This window comes from Haliotis cracherodii, unplaced genomic scaffold, assembly GCF_022045235.1.
Source record: "Haliotis cracherodii isolate W230 unplaced genomic scaffold, xgHalCrac1.p SCAF_26, whole genome shotgun sequence".
NCBI lineage: Eukaryota > Metazoa > Mollusca > Gastropoda > Lepetellida > Haliotidae > Haliotis > Haliotis cracherodii.
Window position 1 is genome coordinate 1301727 of NW_027266282.1, and position 25681 is coordinate 1327407.

Here is a 25681-nt window from a genome sequence, read left to right on the forward strand (position 1 = left end):
ATGTAATCTTGACATGGATGGGGACTGGAATGTAACCTTGACATGGATGGAGACTGGAACGTAACCTTGACATGGATGGGGACTAGAATGTAACCTTTACATTGATGGGGACTGGAACGTAACCTTGACATTGATGGGGACTGGAAAGTAACCTTGACATTGATGGGGACTGGAACGTAACCTTGACATTGATGGGGACTGAAATGTAACCTTGACATTGATAGGGACTTGAACGTAACCTTGACATTGATGGGGACAGAAATGTAACCTTGACATTGATGGGGACTGGAATGTAACCTTGACATTGATGGGGACTGGAATGTAACCTTGACATTGATGGGGACTGGAATGTAACCTTGACATTGATGGGGACAGGAATGTAACCTTGATATTGATGGGGACTGGAATGTAACCTTGATATTGATGGGGACTGGAATGTAACCTTGATATTGATGGGGACTGGATTGTTATCTTGACTTGAATTGGGAACTGAAATGTAACCTTGACATTGATTGGGACTGGATTGTTATCTTGACTTGAATTGGGAACTGGAATGTAACCTTGATATTGATGGGGACTGGATTGTTATCTTGACTTGGACATGTTGCATGAAGAACTGGATTGTAATCCATAAACATCACTTTCATGAAATGGCACACATTGGAAATAGCAAAAGGTACCACTTGAAGGCTAGACTGTTATCTGAGCAGTTTATCAACAAACATGAATAGCCTTTTAGTTCTTCCATGGACAGAAACGGTGGACAGACAGCACCCATTCCTATATCCTTCTCACAATTTGCCACAGGCAAACAAGATCATAAACATCAATTCCTTTAGTCATAAACCGCAGTCTATCCTTTTGAGAACCTATCAAATAGAACCATTTAAACCCAATCATTCACAAACATATCCAACCGCATTATTATTATTATTATTCTCATTATTTTGTGAAAAGTGTTCCTGCCATTTACCTACCGAAATTGCCCCAAACTGGGGAAGATTCCTGGCCCAACGCACAAGCTTATAGAGTCGCAGCTCCGTAAGCTGCATGAGGTATGTGTACAAACTTTCTTCATTCTCTTCAAACCCCTCTGGAATCATGTCCAGGGGTATTTCTTCATCAGACAAAAGGGGTTCCAAATTCATTATGTCTGTCAACAGTTCTGGCACTTGCAGAGTCCCACCCTCTCCACTCTGCTGTGATGAGGGTGTTGAGTGGTTTAAAATAGCCACCAGGTGACTCACATTCACATCAGAGTTGCAATTGGAAGACAGCCCAGGAGGAATTGCCCGTGTCACTGATGATCGTTTTATCTTTCTCTCTGTTGATAAAGATTTTGTTCGACCATGTGCTGAACAGCCATCATATGAGCTTCTTCCTCCTCTCGTTCGGTCCAGACGAATGGCTGGAAATGAAATACATCATTTACCCTTTAATAACAAATAACCACTTGGTACGTATATATTATACACATTTATATTCATGTCTCGGCAACTATATCATGTATATAGCTTTGTCTACGTGTCAAGACATATGAATATCTCTATGTGTATTATATGATAGGTTTAAAGCATTTCGTCTGACTGCCTCTGTCACATTCTTATCCTGACTATGTACGTCATAACATGCATGTCAAGCCTGTGAAAAAGTAACTTCCTTCTGAAATGAATAAATCTAAAATGTAGAAAAAATGGTCCCATAAATCTGTAATATAACATGTTCACAAAGCCATTTTAGCGCTACGTTCATCAAAAGTCTATGTTAAAGTATGAGAGTTACGATCACCTCACCACTGAGATCACTTTTTTTTAAAGGCCCTGGGCTTTTATTTATTCATTCTTTTTCTCACCTCCATCTAGCCAATGTGTCCCACAATACAAGAAAGAAGAAGAAATTGGTCTGACTTGACTCAAAATAAATACAACAATAAGTGCTGAAACTTTCTACTTGACAGTCACCTGGTAGGAAACGATGGGATGGAAATTAACCAAGAATGTTAGTGATTTCACAATACCTCCCAAAATATTTAAAGTTCTACTAGCTAAGAGGCCTCAAACTTTCACAGTATAATTTTTGACCAAGTATCCATACAGCTACAAATACCTTTTTCCAGGTAGCCACTGGTAAAATCAACAAGTAAAATCAATATTGCAAAAAGCCGAAAACATTTGAAATTATCTTTTACTTGCATTTTAATGTCTTGTGATAACATTTTAGCTACCCATACCTCGTACGCTATTCAGCTTTTAATTTTATTTTCACAGGAACTGATTTTGATTTACTTTCGCTTGTCGCCGGCGCAGACGGCATCTCCATGATGGTTTGCATCCTTCATGGGGCTGGTAATCACTAGTTCCAAGTACATATAACCAAACTAACCTTCTAGTTTCATCCCACATTGTACACACTTGGCAAATCGACATGCTGGACATTTCTTTCTGTTGAAAATGGTAATATCGCATTCTCCATGTCTGTGGCACACAAATGTTTTCTTGTTCTGGACTGTTCGCTTGAAAAATCCCTTGCAGCTCTCACATGTAAATATTCCATAGTGGTAACCTGAAAACATGATGATTACTTCAGGATTGCCTTTCCTTTTTTGTGCATTTAATAAAGGATAACAGACAAAAATTGCACAAGATCATGGAGGTAGCAGGAGCACATTGATAACATGAAAAACAGAGACAAAAAATCCGTATATTTGCAAGGTTGATCTACTGTACTAGATTATAAACTATAGTGCCAACCCCAGTAGCTCACCTGGCTATGTAGTCAACAGTTAAAATTGTCAACATTAAGAATAGCCACTAAAAGTTCTCATTGCTACCAATTTGACAGCGTGTCACAAGGCATCCATTGAAGGTAAACCCATTTCACTGATGAATAGGATAAAGACACTCCCAATTGGAAATTTTACAATAAATTGTATATTTATATACTTATCCTATCTCACACCAGGCATTTCTCTTTCTTCCTTCAATTCTCAATGGAAACGTGGTGTCTGAAATAAAGGTTTCAAGCTTCTTAGGTTACTTCAACCGTACGTACCTCACACCACCATGGTCAATTCCTACATCTGGGTCATGCATGCTTTGCAGGTTGACCTACTTCAGTACTTGCGCCAATCACGTGTCTATCCAAGCCAACTTATTCTCTTTAAGGAGTGTATAGACTAAGGAATGGTGATTCGGGTATGGACGGGTGGGCATATAACGTGTGAGACAGGATAAGTATATAAGTATAATAATATACAATTTATTGTAAAATTTCAAGAAAACTAAAACTTAACCTATCTCACACTATGCATTTATCCCACGGTTGGATGGTACAGTATGTGTAACATGTTCATACATAAACCAGCATAATCTTATGTCCAAGCTGAACAAGTGCGACTTATATTCAAGAAGAGATGTATCCTTTTGTTAAATCTACAAGAAGAATCTCCTGAAGACGATAGGATCGGCCCGCTTGGCATCTCTTTTAACGTTTTGTCCAACCCTCAATCACGTGTCGGTGATTGAAGCTATCGGTTAAGACAAGATGAGGAAACGATAGACATCATCCACAAAAGGATCATCAATCCGTCACCCTGTAACATACCCAGGTGCGTGGGATATGGGATTGGGACACCGAGTACAGCTGTGCCTTATGGCAACTTCATAGCTGAAGTCTCGACAGACGAGTGATTTTATCAAACCTGGATTTAGATTGAATAATTACCCCAGACACAAGAAATACCAAATGGGAACCTTTGTCAGGTAGTGCTACTACCACTAATTATACCTGTAACAAATTCATTAACTTGAGCATCAAATGAATGATGACAAATACACAGATGTAGGGTAATACCAGGAAACATGGGTGATAACAAGGGAGTAGCAATATTGGATCCAACCCCGAGGCAGGCTGCGCCTAATGGCAACTTCATAATTGCAGTCAAGGAGCAATTATTGTGAAGACCCACAGTGGAGGCAACAGCGCAGGTGAATTTCTCTCAATCAAGCCGCCATTGCAAGAGCCAGAAGAAATACTGTCTTCAATGTCATGTTTTTTTAAATCCTTCTCGAACATGAATGTTAGTAATCAGCCGAAATAAAATGACGAAGTATGATGTGAAGATCCCAGGTCAGAGGTCGGAACCGTGATGACTGGTAAGACCTAATCAGTCATTGCAGTTTGGAAACTGTAGAGATCTTTGTGCCCGTTGTAGTTGTGATGACGGAATTGATCGCCAGGTATGTAGAACCTTCAATTTTAAGAAACGATCAGAGATGATGAAGGTATGTTACGGAAAGGCCGTAGCAGGAGTGGAAATGGAAATGGAAATGACAGTAGGCCTCAAATGCCTTCCATTTATGCTTGTAAAATGCTTTTGTTGATGATCTGTGAGCCTCAGTGATGGCCTTGGCCACTAACCCTTGGTTACAAGTGACTTCTGTAAATGCACCAGATGCATAGACTGAGGTTTGCTGGTAATGCATGAAGCGGCTTAAAGTGAGGTTGAAGAGTGTGTGAGTGAGTGACTATGGTTTTATATTCCAGCAATATCACGGCGGGGGCCACCAGAAATGGGCTTCACACATTGTACCCATGCCGGGAATCGAACCCGGGTCTTCGGCGTGACGAGCGAACGCTTTAACCACTAGGCTACCCGACCGCCCCTGAGGTTGAAGAAGATCAACTCTTAGAGATAGATGGTTAAGCTTTCTGTCTGTGAGATGGATAAGCGTTGTGAAAACAACCTTGTGTTAGCAAGTAGGGCGCTGCCAAAAGCAGTGTCAGGTGATTGGTTGATGTTATCTTCTGTAGAACCTGCGTTAGAAAGCTGGATGATGGAAACATTGTGGTCCCAGGCAAGAGGATCTGGGATTGGAAATACAAACCGGGAGATCGGAGTGATGAAGCAGGTTGCGAAGAGCTCAACGTCGTGGCATGGAAACAACTGTCAGATCCACTGGAATATCCTTGGATGTAGTCACTATTCCATGGTAGATGTTTTGTCAGGTCGGGACAGGGAGTCGGCTATAACGTTGGATATGCCGGGAATATGTCTTGTCTGAATGTTGAGTGAGTCGAGCATTTGGAAAATATTAACCGCTGGAGACAGTAGTGACGTCGACTTGGTGGCTCCCAACTTATTTATGTACCACACGACCATTAGGTTGTCCGACTAGATCATCAGTGTGGAGGACTGAAAAAGTGTCGACCAATGAGACTTTGTACGTACATCTTACCCAGGTTTGTGTTGAAGAGTTCTCCAATGAAATGGGGACGTCGTGTAAGAATCATTTTTGGTGTTGATCCAACCTAGTGAAATCGAGGTGTCGAAGAAGAGTGTTTGAATCCTCTTTGACTTGAATGCAGTCATCAATGTAAGATACGGATAAGATGCCAAGAATGTGTAGGAATTTGACAAGGGGTTTTGTGAGGCAAATAAATAGCCACAGGGCCGAAGAAATTCGAAACGTGAGCACTTGCCATTGGTAGTGTTGGCCTAGGAGTGAGTGAGTGAGTGAGTATGGTTTTATGCCGCTTTTAGCAATATTCCAGCAATATCACGATGGGGGACACCAGAAATGGGCTTCACACATTGTACCCATGTCTTCGGCGTGACGAGCAAACGCTTTAACCACTAGGCTACCCGACTGCCCTGTTGGCCTAGGAACATGAACCAGATAAAATGGCATCTCTCTGGAAGGATAGGGACGTGTAAATATGTGTCTTGTAGATCTAGGCTGACCATGAAGTTGCTGGGATGAGGAATCGTTCTAAGTAGGGCGATTGATGTCATGTGAAAGTGTTGGAGAGTCTCTAGGTATAATTTGGTGAAAGTTTCCTTATCGAAAAAGAGACTAAATTGAGGACTCCCTTATATAGAGTTCTTTACAAGCTTATGGTGTCTGAGGACTGGAAGCTGGATATAGATGTTGAGAAAGTTGGTACGTTGTTGGGGGTGTCGTCATGAGGTTTAGAGGATACCCTATTTATAGAAGACAAAACACATATGGGTCATCTAGAATGGTCCAACTCATCTTCTGCCTACCACAGCCATGAAAGGCAGTATAACAATTACTCAGAACTTCTCTAAGATCAGGTTTTAGAGGGAGTGAAGGTAGGTCATTTCCGATCATTTTTCTGTTCCTCTAGTTGGTTCCGCTGAAGATGCAGTAAGTAAAGAGTGACTTGATGAGACGTCTCCATCTGGACTTCATGTGCAACCTCCTGGATGTGTCCAGTGAAAAGAGAGTGTGTAGATACATTTAACCGGTTCTCAAATTGGTCATTCCAAGAGTAATGTTGCAAAACACAGTGTCTGCAAAGAGTGGTGATTGATAATGCGTGGTGAGCAAGAAGATCTAAGACGGCTGCTGTCTTATCTTGACTAAGGGTCACAGCATCCCGGATGCACGATTCTTCTTGGGAAGAGACATGAACCAAAGACGACCAAAATCCTCTGAACTGTAGTGTTGAGGTGCACGAGATCCCTATCGTCCACCGAAAAGCAAAAGAAAGGATGCTTAGGAGCTAAGGTTGCAATGTCGCCGTCCTGCTTTGGAGCAACCGTTGTTAAGCCATATGTACCTGCATCAGTCAAAACAAACCTGGAGACTGAAGCTGATCACATAGCCGACAAAAAGAACTGAAAGCTCTAAGTTTAGGAATGATACACAATGCCATTTAGAAAGTGGTCAAATGTAACAAATGTTATATTTGGGATAACATTTTCTTAGTAGTACAGAACCTCATACTTTTGGGGGGTTGGGTCGCATCCGGGATTTGAACTCACACTGCCAGATTGAGGCACCTAATCGCCAGCACACAAAGTCAGCGATCTAACCCACTCAACCACCGAGGCTTCTCCAAAAATGAAAGTCCGACAACTGGTAGTCTAGATCATGTACTTTGTAAACAACAATTTCGTGCACTAGATACCAAAACTGAAGAGAAAATATGGACAAACTGAAGATTAAATTCAATACTGCATAATGTATTGTAAAGAATACATTCATTGCATCTTTCTTTCTTTATTATCTAGACACAATACAGCTATAGTAATCAAGTAAAAGAGTTTATAAATATTTTCCACATGAGTTCAGAACCATGTGCACTCATACGCAGTGATGACTTCGCATTGCAACATACATGATAGGCTTATTTGCATATCACAATCAGGTGACTGAACTTTTTGCGTGTTTGTAAACAAACGCGCTTATCTGAAAAAAGAACGGACAGGCCTAATCAGCGTTAGAAATTTGCACTAGTCCTATAGTCCTTGCCAAACTGCCCAACAGTTAAGGTATCATAAGGACTAGTAGAAATATGCCCTTTTAAAGGGTTTTGCTATAAAGGGTAATGTTATCATTATGAGGACTAGTGGTCTAAAACTGTTAGTTTCTAACGCTGCCTAATGCAAGCCTTTGGTATGCTTTAGATATTGTTTCTCATAATTACATAGACCTAGATATGCTACAAAAAATGCAAAAGGTGCATGACAAAATATTTTTACCCATCAATGTGACCAAATCGACAAGCTCTCCAAAGCAATTCTATGACAGTACGTGGTGCCATACATCCAATGTCACACTCCTACCCAGAGTTCCATGCAAATAGAAGTGGGACCGTCACACTAAAAATTTACCGGTCTTTGCCATTTTGTTCCAGAATGCATGTTCAAGATCATATTGTTAAATCTTCGATAACAATTCTGTTGAAGTGTGTGTGTACCAAGTCCAACAATTGTAGTTTTGTAGCTGGCGAAATCCCTATTGGCTCGTTCGCCATCTATGTGACGTCATTTTTATTGGATCACTCATAGGATTGAAATGGGTAATCCCTTCCATAGTTATTCAATTCTTCGCATGAATCTGGTAAGTGAGATGGATTCAGGACTTTGTCAAGACATGTACGGGTAGACAGACTGTCTTCGGGAAATCTGGCATGTAATGTACTGCATAAGTCATCGATGAAGCCTGCACGTGAATTTTGAAAAGCCTGCACCGAACATGCATCTGCATATGCAACTTTTCACACCACAAAACTCGCCATTTCTGATGTTGTCAATAAACGATTGCTCCTTTTCTCCTGGTATTTCTCGCAATCTTTGCAATGAGTCGCAGGCTGAATTCAAAATTGGCAATATCATGCCGAGATTCAGATTGTCTTTCTGAAATATTGTGACAAGTTTGGCCATATGATACAACACATCTGATAGCATGTAGGTTGTTGAGTAGGTTTTGATTTCTTCTGGATGTTGACTGCTGCGCCATTATTTTCCTCTGCTGCTGCTTCTTCTATTTCCATGACAACTGTTGGTCAGTTATCTTTCATCCCCTTAACAGCCCTCCCTTCAGACAGCCAATGCACACTGCAAGGCTGTTTTACACTTGGAGATTGAACAATCTTATGATCTTGAACATGCATTCTAGCGAAAAAACACCTTCCTGTAGCAAATCTACAGTTCAGAAGTAAAAAGAGAAAACTCTGATCGAAAGGTATGTTTTTACACAGTACCATGGAGGACCGTCCAAAAATGATAAGGACCAGCATATTTTAGTCAGTCGGTCCAATGAAGCTTGGAAGAAAGCTAATGGAAACACTGGTAATTGCAGGTTTCACTCCACATCATACAACCATGGTTATTGGTATTAAATGCAGGCTTAAGACCTGCCTTTAATAGGACTGGAAATGAAAAACATTGACAGTATTGCAAACTCCCTATCTTCAGGGCTAGCATTTCAGAAAACCTACACAAACCCCTTGATCCATTCCCATGGTACTTGCAATCACAAATTAGCCGCCTTTGAATTCCATTTGCCAATTTGATTTGCTATGCTACTAACGTACAAATCAGAATGCAAGTTCAAACCAGCCTAAATGTTGGGTTGGTCAGTCCCATTGATTATGACAGAGTTCGCAAGAAATTCCACATTGAAAAAACTGACTGACACACAAAAAAAATTTTTAAAAAATATTTATGGAAAAAGATGTCTTGGTGTCCAGTAAAATGGGCAATGGTTTCTAGGTAAATAGAGGTTATCACACGAGTGTGTTTGGGGATGGTAAATATCCTGTATTAGGGATAAACATTGTATTTAGTGAGCCTTGGCGAGCTAAATACTTAGGATTATTCTTAAAACAGGTTATTTACCATCCCCAAACACACAAGCGTGATAACCTCTTTATCATATAATGTCATTCTTTAATTCTGTGCTCGAAATCGCTTTCCCTCTCTCACCAACATTACCTAAACATTGCGAGTTTTCCTGGAATGCGCACATTAATATTTATTATGTCACAGGGAAATTGATGTGTCAGTCGGACAGTGACAGTAGCCAATATAGTTCCAACTAAAATCTGTTTCTTATACAGTGGCGAAGCAACATATACGCAAAACAACAATTCTTTTTACTTGCTTTTCGGGGCAGTCCATCAGTCTGTCCGCTAGAGTAACTGCCCTTTGTCAAAGGGAAGCCACTCTAACCCTAGTCTATGAGATGTCATGGCCACGTTCAGATGTTGTTGACAGTCGCCCTGTCCAGTCAAAACGTTAAGTGCAATCAGATGTACACACAGCGACAAAACGAAACAAGGTAACAATTCAAACATATTTCGGCCAAATCCAACTATTTTAATTTGTGGAAAAGGTTTCAAGCCGCAGAGGTCTACAAGCACAGATATGGCTACTGATCCCGCTTGGCTAGGCCTAGTGCCCTCGAAATTTATATCTCCAAAGTTGCTAAAACTTATAAAATGCCTTAGCGACGTCACAGTTAGACACTGATTTTAGTTTTATTAGACTGTTCTTTTGATAATGATAGCAATCATCTCTGTAGTTTATCCAGATTCCCGATGGTTAATTCTGACTCGATTGCAGAATGACAAGGGCGATGCCATGTTTGTTTATAAACACTGAAAGTAGTCCCTACTTGACCTTTGATATTTGCATCTCTATCCGCATATGACCCCAACAGATATTGTTTTTATCCGTTGGCTCTATCCTGCTGAGAAACCTACCCATTATATGATCATACGAGTTACCTCACTTGCCCATTTCCTTATGTCAACATTTGATTGGAAGAAACTCGAAAATGTTAAGATAAATCAAGGGCAGATAATTTGTGATTGCAAGAATCACGGGAATCATGGACCCAGGGAATTATTGTTGGTTTACCAATATGCAAGCCCTGGCGATATAGAAGTTAACGGTACTGCAAAAAATAACTATGTTTCAATTCATTGTTCAAAGTGTATCCTGGTTACTAGTGATTGACAACTGTTCCATCTTGGTTTGTGGGTTGCATTTACCACCATGTTTATGAAAGAATAACATGACATTTGATACAGCGTGAAGGATTGGCACTAGTCCATGTCCTAGTGGACCAAGATTATTGGTTTCCAGGGCTGTGATGAGGTAAACAAGATTTTAAAATGGAACGGACATTGTACATGCATGAAAGAACAAACCTGAATTCTGTTGTAAACCAACTAAACAAAAAAACAAATCGCATAAGTGATATTATATATGTGTAAATCTAACCAGACTTCTAGATAATTTAACTTTATTGCAAGATACTGTTACAAACTGAATTTGCTTTTAGATGGGTTCAATTTCACTCTGGACCTTTGGGATAACTCTGCACTTGTCTGGAGGCATGTCATGCAAACATCAACGTAAGGCAACATGACAAATTTCGGTATGGGCCTGTAGTCATATGGAACTGGATCACAGTGTCCAACCCAGAATTAAAAATCAAGGGGGGACTTGTCCCCCCATCATGTAGAAAATAGGAGGGATTTTGAAAAAGTAGAGGGGATAATTGCTTTCTTCAAAAATGTCTTATTTTGTATTATGTACTGGAACATCATCATATAAAAGTGTAACAGATCAGAATAAAGAACTGAAATGAATAACAATGCTTTGTGCTTTTTTCTATTTTGATTTAAAAAGTCTGTAATTCTTTTGTTTTTGCGCGACATGGTCATTCACTATTCAAAACATTGTCTGCTATGACAGTCGGCGATTCATATTGTGTGATTTCAGAAACGAAACTAAAACGAACTAAAATGCTTAAAAATATTTTCAGAACTATTCAAGATAGAATATTTATTGTCTTTAAACATCTTGTCAAAGGTTTTTGATTACTAAACAACAAAATACAACATAATTTTTATCAAAGTTTTGATACGTTTTCTACTAAAGTAAATCAAATTTCGTTTCCTATGCCAATCCTATTGATAATTTATTTAGCAACCCAAGGGACGTCACTCGTGTTCGAACTTCCGGTTGTTATCGATCGCTCTTCGACAGTTATTAACAATGATTGCTGTGAACTGTCTTTCTTCATTAATTGATTAAAGATTTAGTGAGTATTGAATCTAAAGGTATTGATAAACAGCTGATAAAGTATGTGACTGTACAAGAAATTACTGTGCGTGACAGATCGCGCTTTGATTTTTTTATGAGGGGCGATTTGATTTTTTAAAGCGTGAATTGCGCAATCGCGCTGCCTAGGTTGGACACTTGGATCACAATTACTGCCATAACGCCACTGCATTTTGTTCATGCAAGAGCCACTGGCACAACAGCTGTGCTGTTTGCAAGCCATACTGGTCTACATTTTCCATTTCAAGGTGGGAATGCTAGTGACCCACACAGTGCACATATTAAGACTACCACCACCAGCCAACATCACCGAATGCAAACCCAATACAGCATATCTGAGACATGATTGGGAGACGTGTACACCAACATCAAAGACCTCCCGCTACATTAGCTGAACTGCAGGAGTTGACAAGACGAGCTGGAAGATTCTGACCATGGCCTGCTTCATAAACAAATGTTTGACCTATCATAGGGGCTTGACCCATTATTTATCAAGTCTTTCATTTCTTGACTACACATCCCTGTCATCTTCCTTGGTTGTTTGCACCCTAACAATATACTGCCAACAATTTCTGTTGAATCTCATGTAACACCTAGTGTTTCCCTTTTCTCATCCATCGGTTTTTTTCACTCACTACCTCTTGGTCTAGTTAGTGGTTTCCAAGGAGGAGATTTTACAGACTCCAATGCTGGACAACCAGGCCATGACATAAGCTCACTTGACTTTCAGTCAGGTGAGCTAAAAATGAGTAAAGGTTGCAAATATTTTGTTTCAATGTGGCAGTCATGGTGCCCATATTAATAATCGGATTCGAAAGCACTTAAAACCCTCTTGATCATGTTGAATGGGTGTCATCTTTTGTGGGAACAAGCATCTAAAGTTCAGCTTCATTGGTTCAGTGATTTTGGAGGAGAGGGTCTTTACAGACACAGATGCCGGACAACTAGGCCTTGGCAGAAGCTCACATGGTTATCAGTCATGTGGCCAAGAAATACATGAACTAAAACTGTTAGATGTGATCTTGTAAAACGTAAAAATAGCACCATTTAGGATGTACCTGATTTTCAGAGATTGTTTGCAGTAATAATGCTTTGCCTTAAATAGCTGTGCATGAAACCACAGACCAGACAATTTCTTGCTGAATTCAAAAGAGTGGAATGGACTTGTGTTAGTGCGCGAGATAAATTTTGAGTTTTATTCACATTCAAATCAATTCACGGTCAAATATATTAAGGAAGAGGGACATACATGTCCTGGCATCCAGAGAGTTGAGCCACACAGTAGGTGGTGCCTGGAGTCGCTATATTCACTTTAAGACACTTTAAGGAGACAGGCAAGCTTTACAGTCAAGGTAGTCCTACCTGATATTTTGTCTCCACATACTGGACAAGGTGTTCCCAAATGTTCAATGGCAGATGGGTCTTGTCCTGCTCCCTGCACAATGGTGCCTGAAGTGTTTCCTGTTTGGCTACCAACTGTCTGTGCTGCTTCATGCTGTGCCATAAGACGAGCTCGCTTTTCCAGGATAACCTGTTTGTCAAGTATCATCTGTCTTTCATGTTCAGCAATAAGCTTTGCCTGGTGCTCCGTTGGTTGCACTACCTCAGCTTCTACATTGCCATTTCCTTCTTGCTGCACCACTACACGGTACATTTGCTCAGGTCCACTACCTTCCACCTCACCTACTACAATATCATTTCCAGGAGATGGCACAGAAGGTCCTTCATTATTGTAATAGATTATAATCTGTTGATTGTTTTGCTGTCTAGGATCAGACTCAACTTTGACATTATCCAAATCAGTAGTCATTACCTCATCACTCTCCCCACTCTTGCTCTTCAGGTGCTGTGAAGCCAAAGCTGTGAGAACATTAACCATGCTCATCGGCTGTCCACCCACATAAACAGAATCTCCTGTGTCTCGGTCATATTGGGAGATATCTTGGTCTATTCTCTTTACCTTATGAAGCATGTTCTTGATCTCATCACTGCTATCACGAACAGTTTGGTAGCTATTTGTTGATTCACTGCCACTTCCAGCCTGCAACAAGCTAGCTACTGGTTCATTCATACCTTCAAGTATGTGTGACACCACTTTTCTAGAGGAAGCAGATCCCTTCTGCTCCATATTGATATTTCTTTCAACAAACTTTTTCTTCTCAGTTTCTGTAGAAGTAAGCGTATGAGATATGGCTTGTAGTAAGACTGGAGAAATGCCCAACTCAGAAGTCACACTCATACCTGGAGATAAAATGTTGAGGTGGTTTTAATACAAACAACTGATACACAAGAATACTTTCAGAGATACCATTTATCTCTACCTGCAAAGAAGCCGATATTCGGACCCAAGTCAGAAGCAAATGTCAATAAACATTCATAAATTGGAATTAAGTCATGTTATACTTTTAACTATTATTGCTCTGACAAGGCTACTTGCACTTCACTGACAACAGGACTAACAATCAAGAAGATGCTATAATGTGTAGTTTTACACTTTTGCACTGAATGAAATGTTAAAATACCCTAGAATTTAAGAAAATAAGGACTTTTTAAGAAATTCCCAATTTTGAATGTTTTTTCACAATCTGTCTGCCAAAGGGCACTTATTTTGGAATCCCAGATAAATCCCTGACTTTGTTACAGAGTCGTTTTGTAAGTACTATGATCTCCATAATCTGTCCTCAAGATCAATGACCTGGACCTCTCTCTCTGCAGCCTCCCCGCCCTCCCATGTCACTTGTTTCAGACCTTTGAGTGTGTAATTAAAAATAGGCCAAACCTCTCTGCTGTGGACAGTGGAGCCATACTGAGCAATATAGACATGCAAGATGAAATGGGACTATTTCCTCTAAATAAACTGTGAATATTATGCAAAATATAAAGATAACAAGACAATAAGTGAGCTGGGTTCACTGGAACCTCACGACTTCAACTCTAACATATTTCTAAGTTCAAAACATAAAAAAAAGCAATATTTCAAAATCAAACTTTGCAATGCACCTCTCCTACTGGTAAAGAAACTATCCCCAATTGGAAAAGAATCCATGAAGTAGATTTAAAGTTATAGGTCGCACAAATGTTGAAGTAAAAAAATATTCTATGTTCAAAACATGAAAAAGATCATTTTTCTTTCAGAAAATACACATATCAAAGTAAAACTTTGCACTGCACCTCTTCTATTAGTATGGAAGAGTAAAAAATGTACTTTTTCAGAAAATAAAATATTGAATCAAACCTTGCACTGCATCTCACCTACAGGTATATAGAGTGTTCACCAAATTTGAAAAAAAAGCTATGAAGTAATTTTCAAGTTATCGATTACACAAAAAAATGTCTTTTGAAGGACAGACAGAATTGTATGTACAATGTACCCCTACCCTTTTAGGTCAGGTTTAATAATAGAAAATCAGATGTGGAAACAGAATAGAAATTACCACCCCACCCCACTTGAAACACACACCTGCCACCAACACCAGATTATTGATACATTGACTCAGTGTAGAATAGTTTACTCCTTATTTCATGCTACTTATCTAAAGATTTGAGTGTAATCTGCGGAATGTTTGATGTTTTGTCATCATTAATGATATTATTAGTTTGTACATCAATTGCAAGCACGCTACAAACAGGCCCTGTGAAGATCCGGGTAGAGAATAGGTCTTTCATGCTTGTCATAAGAGGCAACTAACAGGATCAGCCGGTCAGGCTCACTGATTTGACTGATGCACGTTACCGTATCCCAATTGCATAGATAAATGCTCATGATGTCAACATTGTAGACAGAAACGCACGTGGCACAATATAAAGCATTAGAAATTGGCACTAGTCCTATAGACTAGTAGAAATTTGCCATTGGGGAGGTGCATCTGTCAGTTACACTGAAGGGGTCGTTGTCGGCACAGGTACTACAGAAACGTACCCTAGGTACGTTTCTGTATACAGAATCAAAATACTAAAATCAAAATACACAAACGTACTCCAACATGAGTCCATTCCGCCACAGGGCGCAATGCACGTAACCAGTTCTTTAGGTATTCGTCACTTCCTGCATGCCAAACCGTATTTAAATTCAACACGGCAGTACATGCTCGTCAGGAGGAACTTGTGAATTATCTTAAGCTCCATTTGAGCGTATCATATAGGAAATGATCATACAGTGACGTATAAACATTAATCCAACATTCTGGTTATATTCCACGATGCATGCATGCACTCTGGCGATCCGGAACTACAACATGAACAGGTTTCGAGTAGGGGAATATGGACTTGTCCGACGTTTTGGGTACCTGGCTTGTTTTTTTATTTTGGCTAGGGTACATTTCTGTAGTACCTATTCCGACAACGATCCCTTCAGCGCCAGTGACATGTCATTCATTTGATGCCAGGCAACACAATAGTCTAGAAAACATTTACTCAAAAACATAAAATAGCAGGTCTTTGAGTGTATAATGTAACCATATATTAATCACATACTTACTTTTGACAATGTCACAACTGTCATATCTTAGGAGTAATAGATTATTATAGCCTATTTGCTTAGGCCTAATTAACACTTCCGAGTTCGATTTAGGTTCAACGGGACTTCGAAAGACGAAGATCCAAAATATATCACACTTGAAGGCGATATACGTGCACTTCTACCGATTTTATGACATATGTCACAATGTATGGTTCCAAGTGAATCTAATGGAATTGGGTGAAGCATAAGTTCCGACAGCGGTGAAGGCCACTCAACGGGCACATGGCAATGTTTGAAAACAATGACTAGGCCTATCTGAAAATATGCTAAGATAGACTAACCCTTCGTATATTGCTACGACATATTTTGTAACGTGTGTATGACATAAAATACTTACTGGACATGTGTAGTTTGTAAATCTTCCGTTTTAAATATTTTCAATCCGATCTTAATTTTCTGTGTTGATGATTTCTTGTCATTCCAATCGAGACCTCCGGCCATGACCTTGAACCACTTGCGTCCTTCACAGAGGCCCACGCACCTCTCCCAAAGATTGCTCCCCTGACTACTGGAAAACGACAATCAAATGAATACAAAACATAGCAATGTAAAATCGTGTTCTTATCAAATATGGCGGCTACAGCACTGACGCGTAGAAGACCTTTGAGGATGTATGCGGATAAAGACCATTTTCCGGTAATTGTCGACCTTCTACGAACACAATATTCGTCACCACTCGTATCTCTCCGAAACGAGCCGAGGCGCTAAGATAAGCTGGGTTCCGTCTCTACTGTTTCTTAGTGGGTTGTACTCAATATGCTTGCTTTAATATAAATATATTGTATAAACGTTGTCAGAATACTATTCTGTGATCCATGTATTAGGTACTCTCCATATCGGTATATAATCCATTGACTTCAATTAAATGTATGTACATACTTTGTCTGAAATTATCAATACCAAATTTGTTTCTTTATTGGCCGCATTCAGCAATATATTTGCCGCCTGTAAAATATGCTCTAGTCTGGACCAGACTGGTCTCACCCAATTTGTCAGATTCCCCATTTGTCAGACACCTTAAAATCACAAATGCCCAATGCTTGTTACCCAAGTAGTAAAATGGATCAGTCCCGATCATATCCCATTTGTCAGACACCTCATGAGAATTTAATATACATGAAAAGTCGCTGACTAAGGGCTCATTCACACATTCAGGACTGCCGTCCTTGATAGGACCATTCTCGATTAAAATTTGTCGAAAGTCTGATCAAGATCCTGTGATTCGTGGCGGGAAAGTACAAACAATCAGATATTGTTCAGCACGCGTCCTGATTCAGCCGTCTTCGTCCCGCTTCTCCCGTTCTCAATCCGAATCTGATCCGATTTGTATCTTCCGCATGGTAAAAAACGATCGAATCTGTCCCGACAGCGTCCCGATTCTCTCGAATGCGACCCGACAGAGATCAGACAGTGAATCGACAAAGACGGTTCGCATTCGGCAAGATCTGGACGCAATCTGGACTCAATCGACAAGAAACGGCAATGAACAATTCATGCCCGTTCATCACGACAGCGTCCTGACCCACAGGACACCGTCCAGATAACACAGGACATTGTCACTATTTTGATCCGATACAGCAAAATCTGTCACGACATAGTCACGATTGTAATCCGACTAGACAAAATCGGCTGAGTTTCCCGAATGTTACGGGACGCATGCACCATACTGTCGGGAGTGCTTGGCCGACCTCTCTGGACTTTTCCCGATCCGTAGGACTCTGTTACGAACGTATGCGACTGCGTTCAGACAATGATAGGACCTTCCAGATCATTTGAGGATAGTAATCAGACGTTTTCACTTTTCGTGTCGTAGCGCTGTCTGATCTCAAACGGGAGCCATAATCGGCACTGTGTGAACCTTGCCTTAAGCATGTCTATCCCTTACTGTTATGAAAAGAATTTTCTTTTCGCTTCTGTGTTTCAAAAGTATATTTCGGACAGATCAAATCATTTTAAAAAAACCATATATTGGTTGATTTTGCTTCTCATTTTGGATGCTATTAGTTCAGAGTATATTTTGTTTTAAACACATTTTGTATTTACTTCATATAAAACTAAACACTTTAGAAATCTGTATGATATAGTGAGTGAGTAGTGAGTATGGGTTTACGCCGCTTTTAGAAATATTCCAGCAATATCGCGGCGGGGGACAACAGAAATGGGCTTCACACATTGTACCCATGTCGGGAACCGAACACGGGTCTTCAGCGTGACGAGCGAACGCTTCAACCACTAGACTACCCGACCGCTTTCTGTACAATATAGAATTTGTAATTATTATTATTTTACGTTGGTTACTAACATTATGGATACTAACATTAAACTGTTTTATTCAACTTGTGGTGAAAGCTTCTGTCAATTTTGCCACTTTTGGAAGAATCACCCAATCTTGTTCTTGCTGTAGATCGAGATAATGTTGAAAGAGTACCTGGGGTGTACCTCTCTGTGATGTAACAAAGTCGACTTTCTGCAAACCTGCCATCATTGTGACACATCCAGATATCGATGACAATACATGCACAATTAAGTAAAAACATGTATACTGAGAAACCTCAATGCTGTTGTTAGAAGCTGAGGCGAGAACTGACAAATTTAAGTTGTTTTCATGATCAAATGGTTCATGAGTTAAATCTATGTGGATCGAAAATAAAACAACATATAATCCTATTGTATATCCGAGTAGATCAATTCCTATACCAATTACCTTCACCGTCCTTATTTATTGGATCTTAATTATACAGATTTCATTCAGTTACGTCTGTTAGGGCTGGTCCATTACCACAACGGATAAGTCTCACATGTTTTGACACTGTCTATAACAACTGGGGTATCAAACAAATCAGCTTTAGAAATTGGCACTAGTCCTGTATTCCTTGCCAAACTGCCCTAATAGTTAAGGAATCATGAGAACTGGTAGGAATTTGCACTTTTATAGGATTTTGCTACAATCATGTTATCGTTATAATGAACAGTGTACTAAAACTGTTAGCTACTACCGCTGCAAATAAGGTATGACCACATATTCTATGGACAGTATTAATGGCTTCAGATTACCTCAGAGTGGGACATTGCTCCAAATATCAGTCCCTGGTTCGGCTGGTGGTAACGGCCTGTTTGTCAGATACCCCAGTTGATAGACATTGGAGTGAGAAGAACATGTTTTAGTCAGTGATGATGTATATGTTATTTTCACACAAGGTGTTTGACAAATGGGATATGATCGGACTAATTCATTTTACTGTGGACAGTGGGAGAACTCAAGCTTGGCATTTGTGATTTTAAGGTGTCTGACAAATGGGATGATACTGATTCGGTCCATCTTCAAGGCAAGGGCGTTATTTGTTTGTTTGTTGGTTGTTTAACTCCGCACTCCAGCTATATGACGTCGGTCTGTAAATAATCTAGTCTGGACCAGACAATCCGGTGATTGACATCACGAGCATCGATCCACGCAATTGGGATAAGATGACATGCATCAACCAAGTCAGCGAGCCTGACCACCCGATCCCGTTAGTCGCCCTTTACGACAAGCATGGGTTGCTGAAGACCTTTTCTACCCCCGATCTTCACGGGTGGCACAACACAACTGCAATTTGTGGGACCAATCACAGCAATGAAACTCACATGCGTCTGGAAATCATGTGGTTCGCACTCCCTGGCCATAAGTAAATTCCAAAATCACATCTTAGAAACTAGTTATTGCCTCTTTCGGTTCATGAAAGGTCTTGAAGTCTGGAACTGACAGGAACCTTATGACAAGGTGTGTTTTATGCCTCCCGGCCGTTGTTACCGATTATCCCCCCTTAGTTACCAATTTTATCATCTGCTTTCGTGATGACACCCCCTAGCAGGGAAATTACACCTGACCAAAAGAACATATAATTATGTATCTGTCAACTGACCTTTATTCCCCACCAAACATTGCAGAATTACAGGTATTAATAGGAGAACAATATCGAAATTTCTTAAAAGAGCTGAACAGCATGATTCATTTGAAAATAAGTCGCGAAGTGGGCGACCCAGAAAAACTGTTCCGAGAGCGGATCGTGCACTTTTTTCTTTATTCATTCTTTAATTGAACAGAAGAGAGACACGAGGTGATTTGACAACAAAAATCAACCAACTTCCCCCTAACATTCTTACTATATCAATTACATGTAATGAAACAGAAATTCAAATTGGCCAAAAAAGTAAATAGTTTAACAGGGATAAGAGTATTCAACTCCAAGCATGGTTGTATAGCCATGCACCTGTCACAGTGGGGAGTTTTCTGTTTGAATGTTCGTACAATGTTTCAAGCAATATGTTTGAAGGGGCACTGATCTAAAGCAATTCCCCGGGACTGGTTGTTGCCTTTGTTATTGTTTTTTTCCCGTGAGTACCCGGATGATATGGCAGAAACCTAGACTAGGTCGCGACCTGTGCTGCGCAATTCGTAAGCGCATTTGTCACTTTTATTGATAGTATAAGTGCGTATGGTCACACTGATCAACAAAATGAAATACAGTTTTGGAAATAATAAGGAAATGTAGGTATCTTTGGGTAGCATCGGTAATGGTGACGAAGTTTTGGTAAGTCACTTGCTTGGTAATTGTGCGATTTTCGTTTACACTATTTTGACTCCCAACACCAGAGACCATATAATGGTCTATTATATGGTCTCTGCCAACACAAAGTAAATATCTCACCTGAGCATTGCTTATTTTATCATGTATATATTTTTAGTCAAAATGTGCACAATTTTCACTTAGGAAATGTATTAAACGCCTGCACATTCAGTTATTTTACAAACTGACTGAAAAAATATGTCCATCTGTATTATTATGACAACGAATTCCAAATATTTTTATGTTTAATATCATCACCAAGAGACTGAAAATGTTACGATGAAAAGTACGTTTCTATATTGTTTGGCTTCTAATCCTACATAATAATCTATTGTGATGTTTTTGGCCTTTTTGGTCGTCTTAATCAATTTTATTCAATCTGTTAAAGAAATGGACAGATTTTTCAGTCTAAATGACTGAAATATTTACACATTTTATAAATTGCCTGAGAGAATCACTTTTTACAAATTGACTGTAATATATACACGCTTACCAAGGAAAAGACTTGTGAAAACAACGTCTATAGCGCATCAAAGAATTTCCCAACAAAGACGTAGAGGAACAAGAATGAATCTGTCCAATGCTACAGAAAATGAAGGAAATCAAAATGCAAATATCATAATTACAACCTACCAAATTTATGTGTATAATTTTAGGCAGCTTCCTTGTTCGAGGAATGTATCCGTGAATATCCACACAAAGGAAAAATATCCCACACATCTGCAGCTGTATAAAGAAACTTATTCGATGTCGCGTGTCTTTGTAACAATCAAATATTTTAAAATATGTATATCTTTCGGGATATTATAACCCGTGTTCTATTCTCAACTGATCACTTAGATTGTTTCAAGTGTTTCACATATGTGTCAAGTTTCAAAGGTCGTCTGAGAAAGCCCGAGTGACAACTATTTTTATAACGCCCACGGTTCCTAAAAAAATCCATTGCGTTAGATAACAATGAGCAATCAATCAACGTATTATCAGTTAACCCTTTGAACAATGTATGTTGTTTTTACATCGGCACTTCACGCCATGATATGAGTGTATTTCCTTTGTTTTAGTAAACCTAGACATGTAAACACTTACTTTTGACATATCCACCGTGCAAGATAACAGTGATTAATCAATCATTGAATTTTCTGTTAATCCTTTGATGACTAGAAACGATCCGTTGATTTTCAAAAAAGTAAATCAACTGATCATTCATCTCTTGCTGGGCTGCCACGTGCATATTACATAACACACATTTCACCTCACTTCAAACCTGACTTTAGATTGAATAATTACCCCAGACACAATAAATGCCAAATGGGAACCTTTGTCAGGTAATCTGAGTGGTGCTACCACTAATTATACTTGTAATAAATTCATTAACTGAGCATCAAGTGAATGACGACAAATACACAAGTGTAGGGTTATACCAGAAAACGTGGATGACAACAAGGGAGTAGTAATCGTATTATCGAGCAATCCGAAATCCGAAAATGCTTTCACTGCATGGATACTTTTTTAAATTATTAAACTATTACAATCAGGGGTAGTTCCAAATGACGACATCCGATGAGCTCCGCCGTTCTTTTTGTCTTTAGGCTGAAGAATTAATCAACATGCGCCCTTTGTCGAAATGTTTATAAATCACGGTTAACCAATCAGTGTTCAAAAATGAGTAAAACAAACATTGCCTCCAAGTTTATTTAGATGTCCTTGCAGACGGTAGCCCAGTCTCTTGTCACGCTCAGTTGCGTTGCGTATCATCCGGGTACTCACGGGCACGGGCACGCCACAAGGCAGCATTATAAGCCCAACCCTGTTCAATATCATGATCAATGATCTTTTTGACCATGTCAACTCTCCTACCAAAACTTCTAAAATCGCTGATGACGGAGCAATATGGGTAAAGCACAGAGATATTTCACAAATCACAAAAAAACCTCCAGTCAGCCCTGGACGGAGTAGATCAATGGTGCAATAAATGGGGATTCACCCTTTCAAGTGAAAAAACTGTTGGAGTTCTATTCAAACGCCGGGGGAAAGATGCTATGATACCCCGTGTCTCCATAAAAGGAAAACCTATCAAATTCGAAAAATCTGCAATATTTCTTGGGGTGATCCTTGATCAACACCTCACTTGGCGCAAACTTATAGAATATGTGGAAAACAGATGTCAAAAAGACCTGAACGTATTACGGGCAATTTCAGGCACATCTTGGGGCACATCGAGGGACACTCAGCTGGACCTCTACAAATCTCTTATCAGATCAAAAATTGACTATGGTTGTGAGGCTTTTCATTCAGCATCAAATACTGTCTTGAGGCGCCTAGACAGAATACAATACAAAGCCCTAATGCTGGCCACAGGCGCAGCAACAGGCACCTCACTAGAAGCACTACAAGTAGAAACGGGAGAACTCCCATTGAAACTAAGCAGAGAGTAGGCAATATTATCGTTCTCGGAACGAACATCAAACCCTTTGGTTAAAAAGATATGGCAAGACAAAAACACTCGAGATGAAGCCCTAGCTCGAAAAAATCCCTCACTAAAGCCATCTGGGATATTACTGGGATATGAACTCATTCGAAGTCACAATTGTGAGGCCATTCAGCCTCCGGAAAGTCATTACAAAAGGTGACACCCTCCCTGGACTTTAAAAACTCCAAAAGTTGACACTGCTTTAACATCAGAGGTCACTAAAAAAGAAAACCGAACCCTAATACGATCAGTAGCTATCACTAAAATTCAAACTACCTGGGACAGCTAAGCCAATATATACACAGATGGATCCAAGAATCCTATCAACAACAGTGCTGGTTACGGGATCCATATCCACAGCTCCAAACCCGAAGCACATTCAGTTCGCTTGCCTGATGGTCAGTCAGTATTCACGGCTGAATTGGAGGCAATTCATCATGCACTCAAACTCATACTGGAACTTCCGGAAGCAAAGGCAGTCGTCCTATCAGACTCGCTAAGTGCACTTCAGGCCATCAGTGGCAGAAACTCAAACTCCAGGCCAAACACAGTCAACAATATTCTATACGAATATACAAAACTATCGGACCAAGGGCAACAGGTGGAGCTGTGTTGGATCCCCTCTCACATAGATATTCATGGAAATGAAAAAGCAGACTCACTGGCGAAGCTAGCTCTAGACAAAGCGGATATACAGCCTCTTCGCTCTAGTAAACTAGAGATAAAAAGAAAAATCAAAGCATCCATAGCAGAAAGATGGCAAGCCCAATGCGACGCAAGTAAGATCGGCAGATGGCTATACAAAATTCAACCCAAGGTCCAACAAAAGCCAAACTCATACTCAAATGAAAGGAAAATTGAAATTGCTATCTCACGCCTCAGACTCGGTCACAAAAAGCACTATGACAAGGTTTGTTCATCTTGCAATCAGGCTGAAACCATTGATCATGTGTTACTAGAATGTCAAGACCATGCCCCAGCCCGGGCTAGGTTAAAACAAGAATTGCAGTTAGATCCGCTATCTGTCATAGATCTCCTAAAGCCATGAGATGCAATAGCGAAGGCCAAACAAACTATTTCTGAGAGATGGACAGCTACTCGAATGTATGTAAACAGAGCAGCCAAGGATAAAAATGAAATCATATCAATATACGAAAATAGAAATCATATCAATACAAAAACAGAAATTATGTGAACACCAAACTCACAATAGATATGTGTACCCTACTCACACACAGGAGTCCCAAAGAGGGACAGGTCAGCTGAAATTGCCTAGGCAGAAGGCGACCTCTTAAACACTTAATGCAACAACAACAACAACGAACATTTCATGCACAATCGTGGCAGGTTTGCAGCAGGCTGAGTTTATTACCAGTCAAAGAGGTACTCTCCAGGTCCTCTTTCAGGGATATCTCCACTACGAGAACAAAGTAAGACAAACTAGTACTCATTGGCCATGTACCGTTAAGACCTGCATTGGCAAATGTACAACAGTTGAAAATTTTGTTAGAAATTTCACTGTACACAACCACCCACCAGAAGACACCAGCAGAATCCAGTTCCTTGGCAGCTTAAGGAAGAGAGCAAGAGAAGAACCAACCAATCCTATGCCAGGCCTCTACAATGACCCGGAGGCTGCAGCTATATTTCCGAAACTCCCTAAAACCAGAGCTGAAGTCGACACTGCAGCACCCTGGAGAGAGACCATGATGGTGCTTTTTGCCGACGGTGAAGAAGACAAGATGCTGGTATTTGCAACTGATGATCAGCTTAGAGTCCTCCAGTCAGCTTCCATTGTCTACATGGATGGTACTTTCTCCGCCTGCCCAGATCTTTGGAATCAGCTTTACATACTGCATACACGGAAAGGAAGCATTACCTATCCCCTAGTCTACGCATTGATGCCTGATCGTTGGACTACAACTTACCAACGCCTCTTTGCTCAGTTGAAGGTCCACATCCAACAACTACTGAACCAACCATACAACCCAGAGACATTCCAGGTGGACTTTGAAGTTGCTGCCATTAGAGCCCTCTGGACAGAGTTTCAAGGTTCAGACAGAGATAACCCCCTTGTGGAACAGTGGATCCGACGAGCTGCTGCCTTGCCTCTGCTGACTCTTCAACAGGTTCAGGATGCATGGATTGACTCCATGAACCAGTCTCCCGATGCTGACGAATTCAACGACTGCATAGTCACAAACTGGGTGGATTATGAAGCCAGATTCCCTCTTTCGCTTTGGAACCATCACCAGGCATTCGGCCCAAGGACCAACAACAAGGTGGGTTTCCACAGTCGCCTCAATGCATCACTGAATCATCGTCATCCTAATCTCTACAGGTTCATCACGATCATCAAGAAGATTGAGAAATCTAAGAAGACCAAGCTATCTCAGTTAGACCTAGGTGCAGCTCCACCGGCAAGAAAGCGTGTGTACAAGGAGATTGACAATCGACTTTCCAGACTGAAGGATCAGCTATCCCAGGGTTTCAAAGACACCACTCCAGTTCTTGGATGCTGTTGGCAAACTTCTGAAGATGGATTAAGGTTGTGTCAGTGTGACGACCTCGATGTGAACTGTGATGTGAACTGTGATATTAACTTTCACTGAACTCTAAGTGGTGAATATGTTAAAACAATGGATTTAAGGGATGGATGAATTAAAATGTTGAATGAAATAAAGTAAAAGAGGGTATCA

The 25681-nt window shown here is 40.2% G+C and overlaps 2 protein-coding genes across 2 annotated transcripts in view; one reads left to right on the forward strand and one right to left on the reverse strand.

Annotated features, from left to right (window-relative positions):
* LOC139472978 (nuclear hormone receptor FTZ-F1 beta-like) overlaps positions 1-16538 on the reverse strand; it is a 28515-nt gene extending 11977 nt beyond the window's left edge. Inside the window, exons 1-4 of the mRNA XM_071255471.1 lie at positions 16243-16538; positions 12749-13627; positions 2383-2562; positions 978-1408 (exon numbers count right to left, since the gene is read on the reverse strand). Of these exons, the coding sequence (XP_071111572.1) occupies positions 978-1408; positions 2383-2562; positions 12749-13627; positions 16243-16249 (1497 nt within the window). The 5' untranslated portion in view covers positions 16250-16538. The remainder of the gene's footprint in view (positions 1-977; positions 1409-2382; positions 2563-12748; positions 13628-16242) is intronic.
* An 8051-nt stretch (positions 16539-24589) lies between these two features.
* On the forward strand, positions 24590-25594 carry LOC139472921 (uncharacterized). The gene has a single exon (XM_071255400.1). It carries the CDS (start codon positions 24590-24592, stop codon positions 25592-25594), a length of 1005 nt encoding a protein of 334 aa, XP_071111501.1.
* Positions 25595-25681: the final 87 nt, after the last annotated feature.